We start from the raw sequence: 16,178 nt of genomic DNA, 5'->3' as shown, positions 1-16,178 counted from the left end.
CATTTCTGTCTGTTTGTGTTTCCACACATTTGGTTACAAATCTGTGACTAGCTGTGATTATTTGAATACTGAGTATCCACTATTGTCACAGACTAAATGAATGTCGCTCTGACCTTTAGATGTTAAACAGGACAGGAAGAACACAATTATTTTGCCAAACCCGTGATTCTTTACAGAAAACTTCAGGTGCAGTTTGAATATTAACATGACAAGAACATGATATGCATGATTAGTTTGAGACCTTTTTTGTGAAACTTTTTTTGTCTCTTGAATGATTTGCTTCTCTCTGTTAGGAGAAATCAAAACACAAAGTTAGGATATTTGTTTAGCATAGCATATAGGCTTATTAGTGAGAAATAGATGAAAATAAATGCTTGAAACTGCATCATGATATTTTGCTTTATCTCATCGTGTGTATGCATTTTTTATTTTATAAATGTGTATAACAATGATCCACTAAGCTTTTCTTGACATAAGCATTCATATCCGGACTCAGTGGTGCTTTGGATTTCCCCTGAGATAACCTGTTGCACTGAAATCTGCCTGGCAACTGATGACACAACCGTCGGGAAATTATTTGATAAAACTATATGGGGATGAGGGACACTTTTTCTCTTAGTATTGTTAACATACAGAAATTAAACAGTGATGCTGAAAATTACTTCTTGTGTTGGTGAAGAAGATGGATGTTAGATTAAGTTGCCCTGCTAATGTATTTCTTTTGAGCATTTGTTTTGCTTTTCAGTAAAGTCCCAAATATTCCAAATTGCTGTCTTTTGTCTGACTCCACATATATGCTTTTTTAAAGTAGTTTGAAAAAGAGACCTTTGAATTGGTAACTTGTTTCATCGTAATGATTCAAATACAAACAAAAAAATGACATGCCCTTTTTTTTGCTGGTTAAAGAAACCCTGGCTCAGCTGAAAAACAAAAGGAGAGGGATGTGCTTCATGTTCTGATCATTAATTATTGATCTCAATTTGATCACCTCAGTTTCTGTCAATATTAACTTCTGTGGTACATTGCAGATACATTTTTTTTTTTTTTTACAGATTTTATCTCGTGAATAAAATTAATTATGTTCAGAAGACAGTATCTTTTGCACAATCTGTGTTACTAGACCTTTAAAGATACCAGTACAGCACAGAAGAATAATAGAAAGCTATTAATCAAAATAATCTTTGGGATGTTTCCATTCATACATTCGTCAGTATTCATATAATGTCCCTAAAACTTGTTCCTGACTTTTAAATAAAAAGACAGACATTGAACAGCAATGGATGATGTCACTTTTTTTCTGGTTTTGTTGTTCAGTAACTTCTGATATTGTGACTCTTTTTGTAAATCCACACATACGACATGTGTGTCTGTTTTTATGTAACAGCCCCATGAATATTGTATTAAATATTCTCACAGAGCCTTTCTAACAAACGTGATTCTAATCTGTAGATGTTATAAAGATATAAGCTAAATAATAAAAACCTTTATTGATACCTAGCAGGGAAATTCAGTTGTTGCAGCAGCGCATGGACAGATAGTACAGACATATAGAGAAAGCAACAGAAAGAAATATTTGGAAGTATGTAAAACTAAAACAAGGATGTGGAAAACTATACAGGAGTGTCTAGGGACAAAAAAAATCAATGTAAAGTAACAGTGGTGTAGTAAAAGGAGTAGAGTCAACCAGTCTTTGTTAACAGTGTACACCAGACTGATGTATAATTCAGTAATGGTACTTGTTTGTTTGTTTGTTTGTATTGATATAGAGTTGTAGCATAAGTATAATATAGTATGTCATGCAAAATTCCGTGTAACATATAAAAAAGGTATTTTTCTTGAGTAAAAAATCTGAAGTTTGGGGAAGATAGCTAAAAGAAATTATAATTCCTGACAGATTTACAAACATTTTTGATTTGACCGCTGTAGAAGTCTGACGTACACAAATACAATGGCTGACTATTTCATTCTGAAATGAACAAAAATCGGCAAATAAGATTGCTGAGAGAATCCCTGTTTTGCAAATTAAAAAATAATCCAGAGCAAAGGCTCTTAATAAAGATAAGACAGAAAACAAATTATTATTTATTTATTTATTTCTATATAAATTATATATAAAGCTGAAAATAACTGTGAAAAAATGTTTATTTGAATTTATTTTAAATAACTTTTATTTGTCAGTTTTCTTTGAGATGATCTATCACAGTGGTTCTCAACCTGTGGTCCAGGGACCCCCAGGTGTCCTTGAGGGAGTTCCAGGGAGTCCCTGTTTTGAAGCCTCAAGGCTGGCATTTTAGCCATCACCATCTTAGGTTTTTGGAGCCAGAAGTGACCATATTTGGATGAGAGGGTGGAGCTGTGGAGGAGCAAGGGGTGAATCTGACTCATAAGCCCCTTTAACAATGCCTGTTAAAGGCGGAAATATCGTGCCCTCATTCCGCCTCACTGTTCTTAAATAAAAAAAATAAATAAAATATACTATTGCGGAATGGGGGAACAGAGTTGTCTCACCTGTAAGCCTGCAGCTGAGGTAATAACAGCGCAAAATCAACATCTGTGTAAAAGGGACAACCGGCAGGACGGGATCATGGGCGGCACGGGCGTGTTGTTTTCATGACGTGTTATGTGTACAACCCACTGCTGGGAGATTCAAAACGCAGCTAGCAGCAGTTAGCCACAGACAGGACAGGGAACAGCAAGCAGGCATGTCAGAAAATTGGGAAAGCAATAAGCACCTTGCCCTCAGTGCAGAGGACGAGATCAGCAGCCATATAACAGGGACAGTAAATTATTGTTATTTCCTTGTCATGCCATTGTTACTGGTTACAAAGCAATGCTGAAGCATAAGTTATATGTTACACTAGAGGCAAACGCTGTGTTATATGTCACTCCTCTCACACCTCTTTTTCTTCCAGGATGCCGTCATCATGCTGTCTAAAATCACACACTGTCTAGAACAGGATTATGACGCCATTCTTTGGTTCTCAATAAAAAAGCAAAGGCGGCATGAAGAAGGAACTTTGTAGCAGCCCTAACCTGTGATCTGAGCATAAAAGAAGGCCTATAGACTGTGGTGATTCCTTGCAGACAGCCTGTCACTCAAAGCAGCCCGCCCTTAACAAGCCCACCCTTCATTTTAAGCTTTAATAAAATGTAAACAGGTGAGTTATGTCAAAATTCTCCCCTTGTACAGAAGTCATGAGGAAGGAAATTAGCTATAGAGACCAAAACTGTTTTTGAAGCAGGCTGTAAACAAGGCTGTAAGGCTTGTTTACAGCCTGCTGTGAAGTTGGGCACTTAAACATGGGAGTCTGTGGGGATTGACTGGTTTCTGGAGCCAGCCTCAAGTGGACATTCAAAGAACTGCAGTTTTAGGCACTTCGCATCAGCTTTGTTTGTCAGCCCCAGAGGTTGCTGCTTGTTCTGAATCTGATCATAGGTTTCACTTCCTCCATGGTTATTTCCTCAACTGTAGTACTCTGATCTTATATCTAACGAGCAAATTCTTTACCTGAAGTGAAATCTTATCAAATGGGGGTCTGTGACTTAATGTATATCAATTTAGGGGACCTTGAAAACCACTTTTCTGTCATTACACTTGGTGTGTGTGTGTATGTGGTGGGATTATTGAGGACATGACTGTATAGAGTGCAACATCCCACATTTTCACTACAACTTGTACAGATTAGGGTTTTTCCATGAATTAAGTGCTTCTGAGAAAACAAACAGTTATTAATTGTTTATTTGTTGTTTGTTGAAGGTTCAGGGTTGTTTTAAAACATAAAATGATTTTTCCTGAACTTGTTAAAGGTATTTTCTTTTTTAGGTTTCAGGGAGCAGTGAGGCTGTTTGTTGACACTAGTAGGAGTCTAAATGCATTTTATTTTATTTTGTTCCTCTTTATTTGATCTAGTACACGAGACCAGAGTCACGGATCATCGTGATGTTTTGACAGGTTGACGCCAACAGAAAGTCAGGTGACATCATCAGGTGGTTTCCAATCAGGAGTTTAAAGGCAGGTACATAAATCGTCCACAGGAGGGCGCTGTCACACTGCTGACTTCTCTGTGAAGATGAACCCAGTGATAAACTCAGGTATTGATCAGCAGTGAGCAGAAGGTGATTTCAACCAGAATTCAAGCCTCAAAGTCATAAACAATATAAATCCTTTATAGTCTGGATAAAAGATGTGAAACAAATTGAATTCTTTGTGTAATAATCGTGGTTAATACTGTCTCAGCTGGAGAACAACAACATATCTGAGTTTTCTTATCATACCTAAATACTATGACCTTTTATAAAGTGCTTCAACAACCACAAGTAGGGATGGAAACAGAGTATAAAGCAGGTCTATTCAACTGGTGGTCGGCGGGCCACATGTGGCCCAGAGGCAACCTCTGAGTGGCCCTGGCAGGGACTGGCACAGAGACCTGGTGTTAAACGGCCCGGGGCAAAATTAATCAAGATATAATAATAACAAGCTCCGACATTATCGGCTCTTTTATTGTTACTTTTTAAACGTTTTGGTTTCATTTATCCTCATGCTGCAATCTCTCGCCTGCCCTCTGAGTGTCAGGGCTGACCTCCTCCTCACAGCACACACAAATATACACACACACACACACACACACACGACAGAGTGAAGTCAGACCACAGCAGAGACACCGCGGTGCAGACGAAGGGAGTACAACTTCAACATTTCTTTAGCTGACGACGACAACGCTTGTTAATGTGAGTAACTGCAATAAGAGACAATACTTTATAACGTTACTTTCTTCACTCAGTGTTGTGATGTCAGGAGGAATATTTATTATTGACATGTTAGATTTCTTTCCAGTGAGATATTATTGAGTTTTTAACGTCAGGAGGTGAGGTGTGTGCATGTGTGTGTGGAGAAGAGAGGGGAGAGGGAGATGCAGGTAGAGAGATAGAGTGTGTTATTAGTTACTGTTAATGCCACTTATTATGCTTCTGTCCACTGATAGCTCTTTTTTATTCTGTTTCTGCGTTATGTTGTGCTCCTCAGTGTTTGGCCCATCCACAGTTTCTGGTTTTAAAATCAATTGAATTTGTAATTGAATAGCCCTGGTGTAAACGCTACCAAAGCAAAAGCAAAATGAAAAACAGCATCAAGTGTTCAAACATCAACAGAGGTGTTACATTTCTCTTGTTGGAGCAGTTTTCAGTGTTCACAGCTATCAGCAGTTTAGCCTGTGGGACACAGCTGACCTGATCTGATGTTTGTGATTAAGAAGCTCTCTGACACTCTTTCTGCTTTGGCTTGATTCCTTTGCTTCTTGTTTTCATTTCAAAGTCAAACACCGAGGTAAAATAATGTGTCATGGAAACTATCTTGTGTTTTATTATATTTTGTGTGCTGATAGGAATAATGTGAGCCGAGACCAGTGTGTAGGCCTGGACTGAAACTAAATAAAACACCTTATCATCCTAATATACATAAACACCTTATTGGGTAGGACTTCAGAAGGGATATAAGATGTTCCCCTCCATCTTATTTAATAACCAGATGGTTTGATTGCACACACGTGTTTAAAATAACACATAATAACAGTCCACACTGAGAAACTATACTGCTGCACATCAGCTACAGGATTGAACCACTGGAGGGAGCACCTCACCACATTTACTCACTCTAACATCAGTGAAATCATCACGCTTGGATTTGTTGTTTGTCGTCGACATTTTTGATCAGGACTGTTTTAAATGCCAGCAGGACAGCCACACAGAACAAACGAACAATAAGACACTACTGCATCCCCACAAACTGCAGAGTATCTGTAGCTGACAGTGACCTCTGACCTCCCAGAGGATTTAATACATGTCTGCACATTACATCACATCAGCCCACACATCATTATACAAGATGTGAGCAGCAGAAGGGTTAATACTCCTCTCACATGTGAACAAAGTGGAGAAAACAGAATAAAGCCCCGCATGTCTGATGTGCCCCCATCCTTTTTACACAGGCTGAAATAGCATCACTTTACTTTCACTTTCATTCATAACCTATTTCACAAAGTTTCACCGAGTAACAAGTGATGCTCAGCCGAGTTGTAGTGACGTTGATGCTCAGCCTAAATTCCCATTGGCTCAGATGGAGGTTGAAATCAGTCTCCTCCTTCTTTTTTTTGGTGAAGTTATTAGATCCCTCCTTGTTACCAGCACTGCAGCCCCGCTCTTCGAGGTGTTAGGTTGGTGTCTGTTTGTGTCAGTAAACAAATATTAACTTGGTGTTTTATCAAACCTTCAGATGCGACAACTCACAATGCAGGCCTGGATTCCTCCGCTTCTGCTTCTCGTGAGCTTTCATGGCGCCTCGGCAAGTAAGTTAAGGTTTATTTTCTAAGTTTATTTCTTTAAAAAAAAAAAAAAAGCTTCATGACTTTATATATTGTATGAATTTGAGGTTCTTCTGATAGTCTTTGATGTTTAGTTGAAATACTTCAAATAAATGATCAGATCAAATAAATGTTTTTTTTTAAATAAATAAATCCATTATCTTAAAGTTCACGTTTAATCCTCATTGATTGATCATTACGTTTTACTGTTTAGCCATAAATAATACGTAAGTGTTTGTTTTCCCTACTTTCCCTTTCCTTTATGTCGCTATTATATTACAACATCTTAAGACTGATACGGTCTGATCGATATTAATGCTACAATGGCAGCAGGACTACAAAGCGCAACACAGTCCAGCACGCAGATAAATAAGTTAAATATAAAGAAAACATAAAATAAAGTTGTTAAAATAATTGTTTATTGTCCAAAACTATATGTATAGTGCACTCACTGATATAAATTTTTTAGTTGTTTATTTATTTATTTATTTTTACATAAAAAAGCGAATTGTGTTTTATTCAGTGCTGTTAATCATGACTTATTTTAGAAATTATGTTAAAAACAAAACATTAACTTATTTCCCCAGTCTGGAAACACATTACTCTTTTTCAAATTAACCCCTCCACAGGCTGCTGTGAAGGTTTTAGATTTTTAGTTTTAACCAACAAGTCAGTAGATGGCGTTGTTTTCCTGCTGAGGCCAAACAACTTCCTGATTTACTGGTACAATATTTAATATCGATCACTAATGTTCTTAATCAACACTACATACATTGTAACATGATACCTTACTTATTGATTATCTTTTCACCCACATCAGTGTACACTCCAACACAAAATAGGCCCTATTAACTGTAAACTGTAACCAAATAATATGCTATAGATCTCATGATTAAAAAGATTAATAATAAAATATTACTTTATATGACCTAGCCCCCTCTTATAATAAAGAAAAACAAACAAAGGTCACAACATGTGCACACAGCAGAACACACATTATCAATAAAACCTACTTTACATAAATATTAAGGACATATTATATATATTTTCCTTAATAATATAATAGCCTATATCACTAATCTTTGAAGCCGTTCTCCAGTGGATTTCACAATTTAACTCAGCATACTGAAAAACATATCTGCTTTAATGAAGCACGTCCATACTGAGCTTTGTTATCAGTATCGGTCTCAAACACCCAGTGTCTGTAAGGCAATGCTGTTTAAATATTTGTTGTATTAACAGGGAATGGATTTATTCTTGGACAGATTTGCTGAACAGTTTTGGTCTGACAGCTTAACACAGAAATATGATGTACGTACATGCATTCAGACAGAAGACGACTCCACAGATGATTATTTGAACGTCAAAACACACAAACACAGTGTAGAAAGTTTACTTTGTTGATACTTAAAAAAACTACAAGGATAAACTTAAAATCAGAATTAAGATCAAATAAGCATCAGATCATGGTGGAGGAAATGTTGTATAGAGTATGAATTCAGTATATAGCAGATACTAATGGAAACTGTAGCTACAGAATCACTACATGAGAAATAAGAGAGAACTTTGTAGAGTTGTGTCCCTAAACATTTTTCTGGCATTGTCTATATCGAAATACATAAGATTTGGCTCTATACAACATATTGGTTATCAAAGATATTGGGATTAAAACTTAAATATAATTCTTAAGTTACATTAATCAAGATATATGAAAGTGAGACACACAGAGTTGGGTCAGATATTTTCTTCTTCTTCTGTATTTAAAAAAAGATAACCCACAAACCCTTTGACAACAACATAAAATCAGTTATTACTTGAATATGAGAAATGACAAAATTAATAGAAAAGAGCAAAACAACCCACCTGTAAAATGTGTCAGGAGAACTGCAACGAGTTTTAGCTTCACTAAACTCAGAGTTCCCATTTATGATTCAAAACAAAAGGAAGAAAAAACATAAATTGTTTATAGTTTAAAACAGAGACCAAAAGGGATGTTAGGTAATCAGGAAAAAAAGTTTTAATTTGTTTTATACTGAAAATAAAATTAGAATCAAATGCAACAGTTATATTTTGTTCAAAGGTTTGTGATGTCAGATTTCAAGCTCATCTTATAATGAAGCGTGTAAACTACTAATGATGCATCCTGAAGAATAAATGGGGTGAGAGAGAGAGTGGGGGTTAACATGCAGCAAAGGGTTGCAAGTCGAACCTGCGACTGCTGCAGCGAGGCATCGCCTCTATACATGAGGTGCTGGCACTATCCACTACGCTACCGATGCCCCACTAACTGGAAACTAAACTGGAGTTTGACCTCACATATAGATATTCAGCACTAGATTTATAAAATAATAACTTTTTTTTACAAAATGATTTCTATCACAGAAAGACAGGAATATAACTGCATGACCTCAGTATATGACTTAATTAACTTTTTATTTTAGAATAAATACATTTTTCCAGACAAAATCATTTGAAGTAATAAAGTATGCATTTATTTTTGTATTTACTGAGTAAACAACATACGTTGTAAGAATGTCTTGAATGTGCTGCTGTACTTCTAATTTGTTGTGCAGGAAAATAACATTGTTCAGTGATTTATAAAACTGTGATGTAAAAACCTGAAATTATTATCAATTGTTTCCTACAGTGATTCACTCTCTGAAGTATTTCTACACTGGGTCTACTGGAGTCCCAAACTTCCCGCAGTATGTGTCAGTTGGGTTGGTTGATGAAGCTCAGATAAGTCACTGTGACAGCAAGTCCAACAGAAATGTCCCCAAACAGGACTGGATGAGCAAAGTCACAGCAGATGAGCCTCAGTACTGGCAGAGACAGACTGAGATCTGTATGGGTCACCAGCAGGTCTTCAAAGCCAACATTGAGATTTTAAAGCCACGCTTCAACCAAACTGGAGGTTTGTTTATGTTTCACTTTCTACTGATAAAATGTTGTTTATATTTTCATCCTCTATTTTAGTAAACATTTGCTAACACATGCACTCACGCATGCGTGCGCACACACACACACACACACACACACACACACACACACACACACCACTCTTCATCTGAGTTCTCTCTCTGCCTGTCTGTCTCTGTTTCTCTCTCTGTATGTCTTTCTCTCTCTCTCTCTGCCTCTCTCTCTCTCTCTGTCTCTGTCTCTCTCAAATTCAAATTCAAAAGCTTTATTGGCATGAAAGTTTTCAAAAAAAACATTATTGCCAAAGCAGTTTGGACAGGCTCACATGTCGCCATGCGATCAAACTTTCGCCAGCAGTCAGCTGTTCAGTCGAGGAGTGCAGTTTGGCAGTCGGAGAAGCTGTGGGCTATGGAAGTGTTAAATCTGCCTCCAGGATGAACAGCACTGTCGTGATCTTTCTCGATACCACTGATAAAGTGAATCAGCTGCTTGAGAGCAGAGTTGTGATTCAGGACACTTTCACTCCTGTGTTGTCTCTTGTTAATCTTGCAAAGAGAATTATCATTTCTAACGTGCCCCCGTTCATCAGACGCGAGGTGTTGGAGAAGGAACTGGCCCGAGATGGGCAGGTAGTGACCCTGATTAAAATGATTCCCCTCGGCTGCAAGTCTCCTCATCTGAAGCATGTCATGTCTTTCAGGAGACAAGTTCATATGGTGTAAAAAAAAAGAAGGATGAAGAATTTAACGTGGTTTTTAAGTTCAGAGTTGATAATTGACTATACTGTTCATGTTACTTCTGAGACGATGAAATGCTTTGGATGTGGCACTGAAGGCCATTTGATTCGTTCATACCCAGAGAGAGCAGGTGAGCGCCGGTCAGCTGCGGCTGACGCGGAGCTGCCATCTGAGGCGGTGGGTACTGCATCAGCATCACTGACGCAGTGCGATTCACAGGGAGACACTCAGGCACACAGGAGAAAAACAGTGATCAAAGTGAACCAAGTGCACAACACAACGCACATCTAAACACACCACAGAGTGAAGACGAGGACGGTTTTGTGAGTCAGCAGGGAGATCAGACTACAGTCAAGGAACAGGCCGGGCAGACAGCCACCAGTGTCGCCGAGTCTGTTTTAGATGATGATGATGATGACGATGATGATAATATAGTGATTGATGATGATGTTCCAAAGTTACCACTTAAGAGGAAAAACCCAGAGACCAAGAGCAGTAAAAAAAAAAGCCCTTAACGTGTCAAAGACAACGTCTGCAGTCTCCTCCTCTCAGGTAGAGGAGAGCACTCTCAGCACACAGGGAGGTGACAGTGAAGCATGTGAAATGATGCAGGTGGATCAGGGCAGTGGCTTTTCCGTTATTAGGATCAGGGCTTTTCTGCAGGAAACAAAAGGGATGAGGTCAGTTAAGGTGGAAAATTATTCCCCTGATTTAAAACTGTTTCTTGATTCTGACAAACTTTTCATGAAAGAGCACAGACAGCATCGGGCAGCCTACTTTCACTGATCAAGAGAGTTTCCGTTTAAAGAAAGTGTTACAGAAGGTCAGAGCACAAATTGCAGGTGATGAATAGGTCTGTGTCTCTTTCTTTTCTTCTGGTGCGCTGTTTTCTCTCTCTTTGAGGGTGGCTTTAATTCCAACATGTGTGATGTAAGGCTGGGCACTTTAAACATCAATGGTGCAAGAGATGATGTCAAAATGGCCTCTTTATTTAGTTTAACGAATGCAAAGAAATTAAATGTAGTTTCTCTTCAGGAGACTCACAGCACTGCTGACAATGAGGCTGATTGGAGGAGGGAATGGAGTGGGGAGGTTTTCTTAAGTCATAAGAGCAGTAGCAGTGGTGGGGTTGGAATATTGTTTTCCAAGGACTTCTTGCCCATATCCTGTGTCGCTGATGAAATTATTAAAGGCAGGTTGTTGAAAATAAGGGCTGAGTTTGAAAAGGTGAAAATGGTGTTTATAAATGTTCATGCTCCACCTGTAGGCACAGAGAGATTAGCTTTCTTGGACACACTGAATAATGTCATTAAAAACTGCAGCAGTGAGGAATATTCGTTTATAGCTGGCGATTTTAACTGCACAGAGAACGCAGCCTTAGATAGGAACCATCGGGAACCTCACGCAGCTTCCAGCAGCAGTCTTGCAAAGATAGTTGAGACATCTGAGCTGTGTGACATTTGGAGGCATTGTCATCAAAACCAACGACAGCACACATGGACTCACAGCAGAGATAACTCCTCGTCTGTGGCCAGACTTGATAGGTTTTATTGTTTCAAACATCAGGTCAATGTTGTTGAGGGCTGTACTATTTTTTCCTGTAGGAATAGCACATCATTCTCTTGTACAGGCTTCCATTTTTATAAAAGATGGAAAATGCAGTAGTGCATATTGACATTTTAATGTGGGGCTTTTGTCTGACACTGTTTTCAAAGGTGCTTTTAAGTGTTTCTGGAGAGTTTTCAGAGAGACAAAATCTGAGTATAGCTCACTTCAGCAGTGGTGGGATGTAGGAAAAGGTCAAATAAAACAGCTGTGCCTGCAATACACTTTCAATGCCACAAAGGTCATGACTCGGTCTATGGAAGCTCTGGAGAGAGAAATAGTGGAGCTCCAAAGTTTGGCGGACTCCACAGGAGATGGAGAACATATCCAAGTTCTCAAAAGGAAAAAGTCAGCTCTGTCTAACCTGCTGGGTTTCTCTGCTACGTTGGCTCTGGTCTGATCTAGGTTTCAGACTCTCTCTCAGATGGATGTTCCCTCTCACTTTTTCTTTGGGCTGGAGCGTAAGAATCGTCAGAGGAGACTGATGCACTCCCTATGGTTTGACACTGGGCAGCTGCTGCAGGAGTCTGCTGAGATCCGTCAGTGTGCAGTTTATCAGAAGCTGTTCAGGAGTGAGTTTCTGGAACATCCAGGGGTGTTACAGTCCTTCCATGAAGGTCTACCAAAGATCTCTGCGGAGGCCAATGCAGAACTGGAGGCTGAGCTCTCTGCTGAGGAGCTGCGTGAAGAGCTGCAGAGCCTGGAGAGTGTGAAGGCTCCCCGGCATAGATGGACTGCCAGCAGACTGCGATAAAGCTTTCTGGCCTGTGATTGGTGGGGACTTGTTGAGTGTTCTCAGAGACAGTCTGAGCAGGGGGCAGCTGCCTCTGAGCTGCAGGAGGGCCGTCCTCACCCTTCTTCCCAAGTAGGGGGATCTGCAGGACTTTAAGAACTGGAGGCTGCTGGCGCTGCTTTGCATGGATTACAAGATCCTGTCCAAGGTGTTGGCCACCAGGGTGAGAAAAGTGATGGAGCAAGTCATTCATGTTGACCAGACATACTGTGTCCCTGGCAGGATGATATCTGTCAATATTATTTTGATTTGTGGTGTTTTGAACATCTGCAGCTCATTGGGTTGTGAACTTGGTCTTATTTCCATAGATCAAGAGAAGGCATTTGACCGTGTTGAACATCCATATCTGTGGCAGACGTCGGAAGCTTTTGGTTTCAGCTCTGGTCTCACATCCAAGATTCAGGTTTTGTGCAGTGGCTTTGAAAGTGTGTTAAAAATTAACAGTGGCTTGAGTGCTCCTTTTAAGGTTCAAAGGAGGGTCAGGCAGGGTTGCTCCTTGTCTGGCATGTTGTACCCTCTGGCCTTAGAGCCTCTCCTGCACAGACTGAGAGCACATCTGTCTGGTGTTCATTTTACTGGCTGTAGGAAAGTTTTTAAGCTGTCTGCCTCTGCTGATGATGTCATAGCTCTTGTAAAAGCGCAGGAAGATGTTGATGTTTTGGTTAAAAACGTAAACACCTTTGGTCTAAGTTCTTCAGCAAAAGTAAATAGGAAAAGAAGTGAAGCATTATTGGTGGGTGATGTATTGAGTAGGGATATAGCTTTACCTGCTGGGCTAACATGGAACAAAAGAGGAATCAGATATATTGGTGTGTTTCTGGGGAATGAATCTATTGTGTGTAAAAATTGGGAAAGCATGTTGGAAAAAGTGGAAGGGAGTATTAAAAAAGATGGAAATGGATTTTACCCAAACTGCCTTTTAAAGTCGTATTTTAATAATAAGCAACTTGGTGTCCTCTATGTTATGGCACTGTTTGTATTGTATGGACCCTCCTGCAAATCTGTTGTGCAATCTACAAACAGTGATAGTGAGCTTTTTCTGGGATCACTTCCACTGGGTCTCACAGAGCGTGCTCTTCTGACCAAAGGAAAAGGGAGGTGAGGGGCTTATACATCTGTCCAGCAGGGGCGCTGTTTTCCGTCTCCTGTTCATCCAGAGGCTTCTCACTGGTCCTGCAGACCTGGTCTGGAGGCCAGCCGCTGAAAGCATCCTGGGTCGGTGTGGTGGTCTGGGGCTGGTCGAGTCGCTGTTTCTGATGGACTTGGGTGATCAGAAGCTGGATGCACTTCTGAATTTTTTATCGTGGACATTTCACAGTATGGGGAATGTTCCAGAAGCAGAGACTGGAGAGCAGTGACTCTCTGTACTGGCTCTTAAAGGAACTGGTGGTCCATGGGATTTGTTTCGTTACCACGGCGACAGTTGGTTCTACTGTGTTGAAGCAGCTCTGTTTGGCTAAGGTGACGACTCTGAAACATGTGGTTGACTTCTCAGGACCGTACTTTGACAATGCAGCATCTCTGGCCTCTCACCTGGTGTCAGATCTGTCAGGTCCATCAGTCACACACTCAGTTCCTGGAAACATCAGCTGACACCAAAGGAACGATTGTAATGGTTCCCTTTGTCCTGTTGTTAATGATCCTTTTCCATTTCTGAAGATTGTGCCTGATTTTAAAAACTGTTCTGGGTGTTTGTTAAATCTCAGTGAGTCACATGTCCAAGGTTTCAGTGTCCTAACAGGGAAAACAGTGTACAGACTGATGGTCAAATTGTTAAACAAAGGTAAACTGAGTGGTCGTGTTGACACTCCGTGGAGAGCTCGCCTGTTTCTGAGTGATGAGGTGAAGCCTGTGTGTGGAGCTCTGTACAAACCACTGTTGACAAAGAGGGTTGGAGACCTACAGTGGAGAGTGTTGCACGGAGCTGTGGCTGTCAATGCATTTGTGTCTGTCATAAATCCTAATGTTTATGACAGCTGTCCTTCTTGCACCATAAGAGACTGTTTTTCACTGTTTTTTAGATTGTTGCAGGCTCAGTTCACTGTTTGGTCTTTTAAGGAATTTATTCAGAGTGTTTGGTGAGGTCTTCTCTCAGCAGGTTTTTATTCTTGGTTTCAAACACAGGCAACAACGTCGCACAAAGTGTAAGCTGTTCAACCTTTTATTGGGTCAGGCAAAAATGGCTGTTTATGTGAGCAGAAGGAATAAAATGGAGCTCTTGTTAGACTGCGACACAAAAGGCATTTTCATTTGAATGCTCAAAGCCAGATTAAGACTGGACTACAGTTATTATTGTGCTGTGAGAGATGTGGATACATTAATGGACATACGGGGCTACAGACGTGTTATGCTCTGTTGAAACAGACCAACCCCTGTCCTCCTTTTCAAATCTGTCTCATCCCCTACTCTCTCTTCATCTGTCTTATTGTCTTCCTCTGTCTCTTTTCTTTTCTCAGTTACACTTCACTGAGGTTTATTTACATAGTATACATATCTCTCTCTGTCTCTCTCTCTCTCTCTCAGGTGTCCACATTAACCAGAGGATGTATGGCTGTGATTGGGACGATGAGACTGGAAACATCAATGGTTATTTTCAAGATGGTTATGATGGAGAAGACTGGATATCATTTGACCTGAAGACAGAGACATGGATCGCTCCAAAACAACAGGCTGTCATCACCAAACACAAGTGGGACAATGATAAAGCTAATATAGCACAGCAGAAACACTACCTCACTCAGATTTGTCCTGAGTGGCTGAAGAAGTATGTGGACTATGGGAGGAGCTCTCTGCTGAGAAAAGGTAGACTCACATGACCTGATATACTTTCATGAACATAACAATCTTCATGTGTCTCCTCTGTTTCTAACCAACAGTAACATCACAGTGAATATGAGCCAACATATACAGACACATTTTCTTTTTCTCTATTGTTCTCACCTCTCTTCATCTCTCTGCCTCCCTCTCTTTGAACTTTTTCCTGTCACTCTTTCCCACAGACTGATCACCACTCTCTCTTTCTCTCTGTCATGTTTCTTTTTGTCTTGATTTTTCTTTCTGTCTTTACTGTCTTTGTAACAATCACTATCCTCCCCCCTTTCAAATCTGTCTCACCCTCACCTCTCTTCATCTGTCTTATTGTCTCCTCTGTCTCTCCCTTCTTTTCTCAGTTACACGTCACTGAGGTTTATTTGTGTGTTTATTTACATGTGTTACTAAGGCATTTGAAATACATTATATTTGAGAAATTGTATTATAAAATACAGTCGATAACAATAAAGAACCCATGAACTGTCTTACTCTTCACTCTCCGCAGACATTCCCTCAGTGTCTCTCCTCCAGAAGTCTCCCTCCTCTCCAGTCAGCTGCCACGCTACAGGTTTCTACCCAAACAGAGCCATGATGTTCTGGAGGAAAGATGGAGAGGAGCTTCATGAGAACGTGGACCACGGAGAGATCCTCCACAACCATGATGGATCCTTCCAGATGAGCAGTGACCTGGACGTTTCATCAGTCCCGTCTGAAGACTGGGAGAAGTATGAGTGTGTGTTTCAGCTCTCTGGTGTGAAGGACATCGTCACCAAACTGGACAAAGCAGTGATCAGGACCAACAGAGGTAAGACTTCTATCAGAAGTGAAGGAGAGAAAACACTCATTTAGCTTACTGTGACAGTCCTGCTGTTCATTTATTTTAATTTGAAAGGGAAGTTTTGTTTCCTTAAATTGTTTTGGTGTCAGTTTCTTCCATCTACTGTTAACATGTAATGT

At 39.9% G+C, this 16,178-nt stretch overlaps 1 protein-coding gene across 3 annotated transcripts in view; it reads left to right on the top strand.

Annotated features, from left to right (window-relative positions):
* Positions 1 to 6,162: 6,162 nt before the first annotated feature.
* The window catches only part of LOC125904722 (class I histocompatibility antigen, F10 alpha chain-like), a 19,454-nt gene continuing 9,438 nt past the window's right edge, over positions 6,163 to 16,178 (top strand). For 2 of the 3 annotated variants that reach the window (XM_049602322.1, XM_049602320.1), the window contains exons 1-4: positions 6,164 to 6,341; positions 9,004 to 9,270; positions 14,934 to 15,212; positions 15,727 to 16,026. In XM_049602322.1, the coding sequence (XP_049458279.1) occupies positions 6,269 to 6,341; positions 9,004 to 9,270; positions 14,934 to 15,212; positions 15,727 to 16,026 (919 nt within the window). In that variant the 5' untranslated portion in view covers positions 6,164 to 6,268. Of the gene's footprint in view, positions 6,342 to 9,003; positions 9,271 to 14,933; positions 15,213 to 15,726; positions 16,027 to 16,178 lie in introns of all 3 variants that reach the window. The other variant, XM_049602321.1, reaches the window with a different exon arrangement.

Source organism: Epinephelus fuscoguttatus, linkage group LG17 (assembly GCF_011397635.1).
Source record: "Epinephelus fuscoguttatus linkage group LG17, E.fuscoguttatus.final_Chr_v1".
In the NCBI taxonomy this organism is placed as follows: Eukaryota; Metazoa; Chordata; class Actinopteri; order Perciformes; family Serranidae; genus Epinephelus; species Epinephelus fuscoguttatus.
The sequence above is the reverse complement of the archived record's forward strand: the minus strand, read 5'-3'. Positions and strand labels throughout refer to the sequence as shown.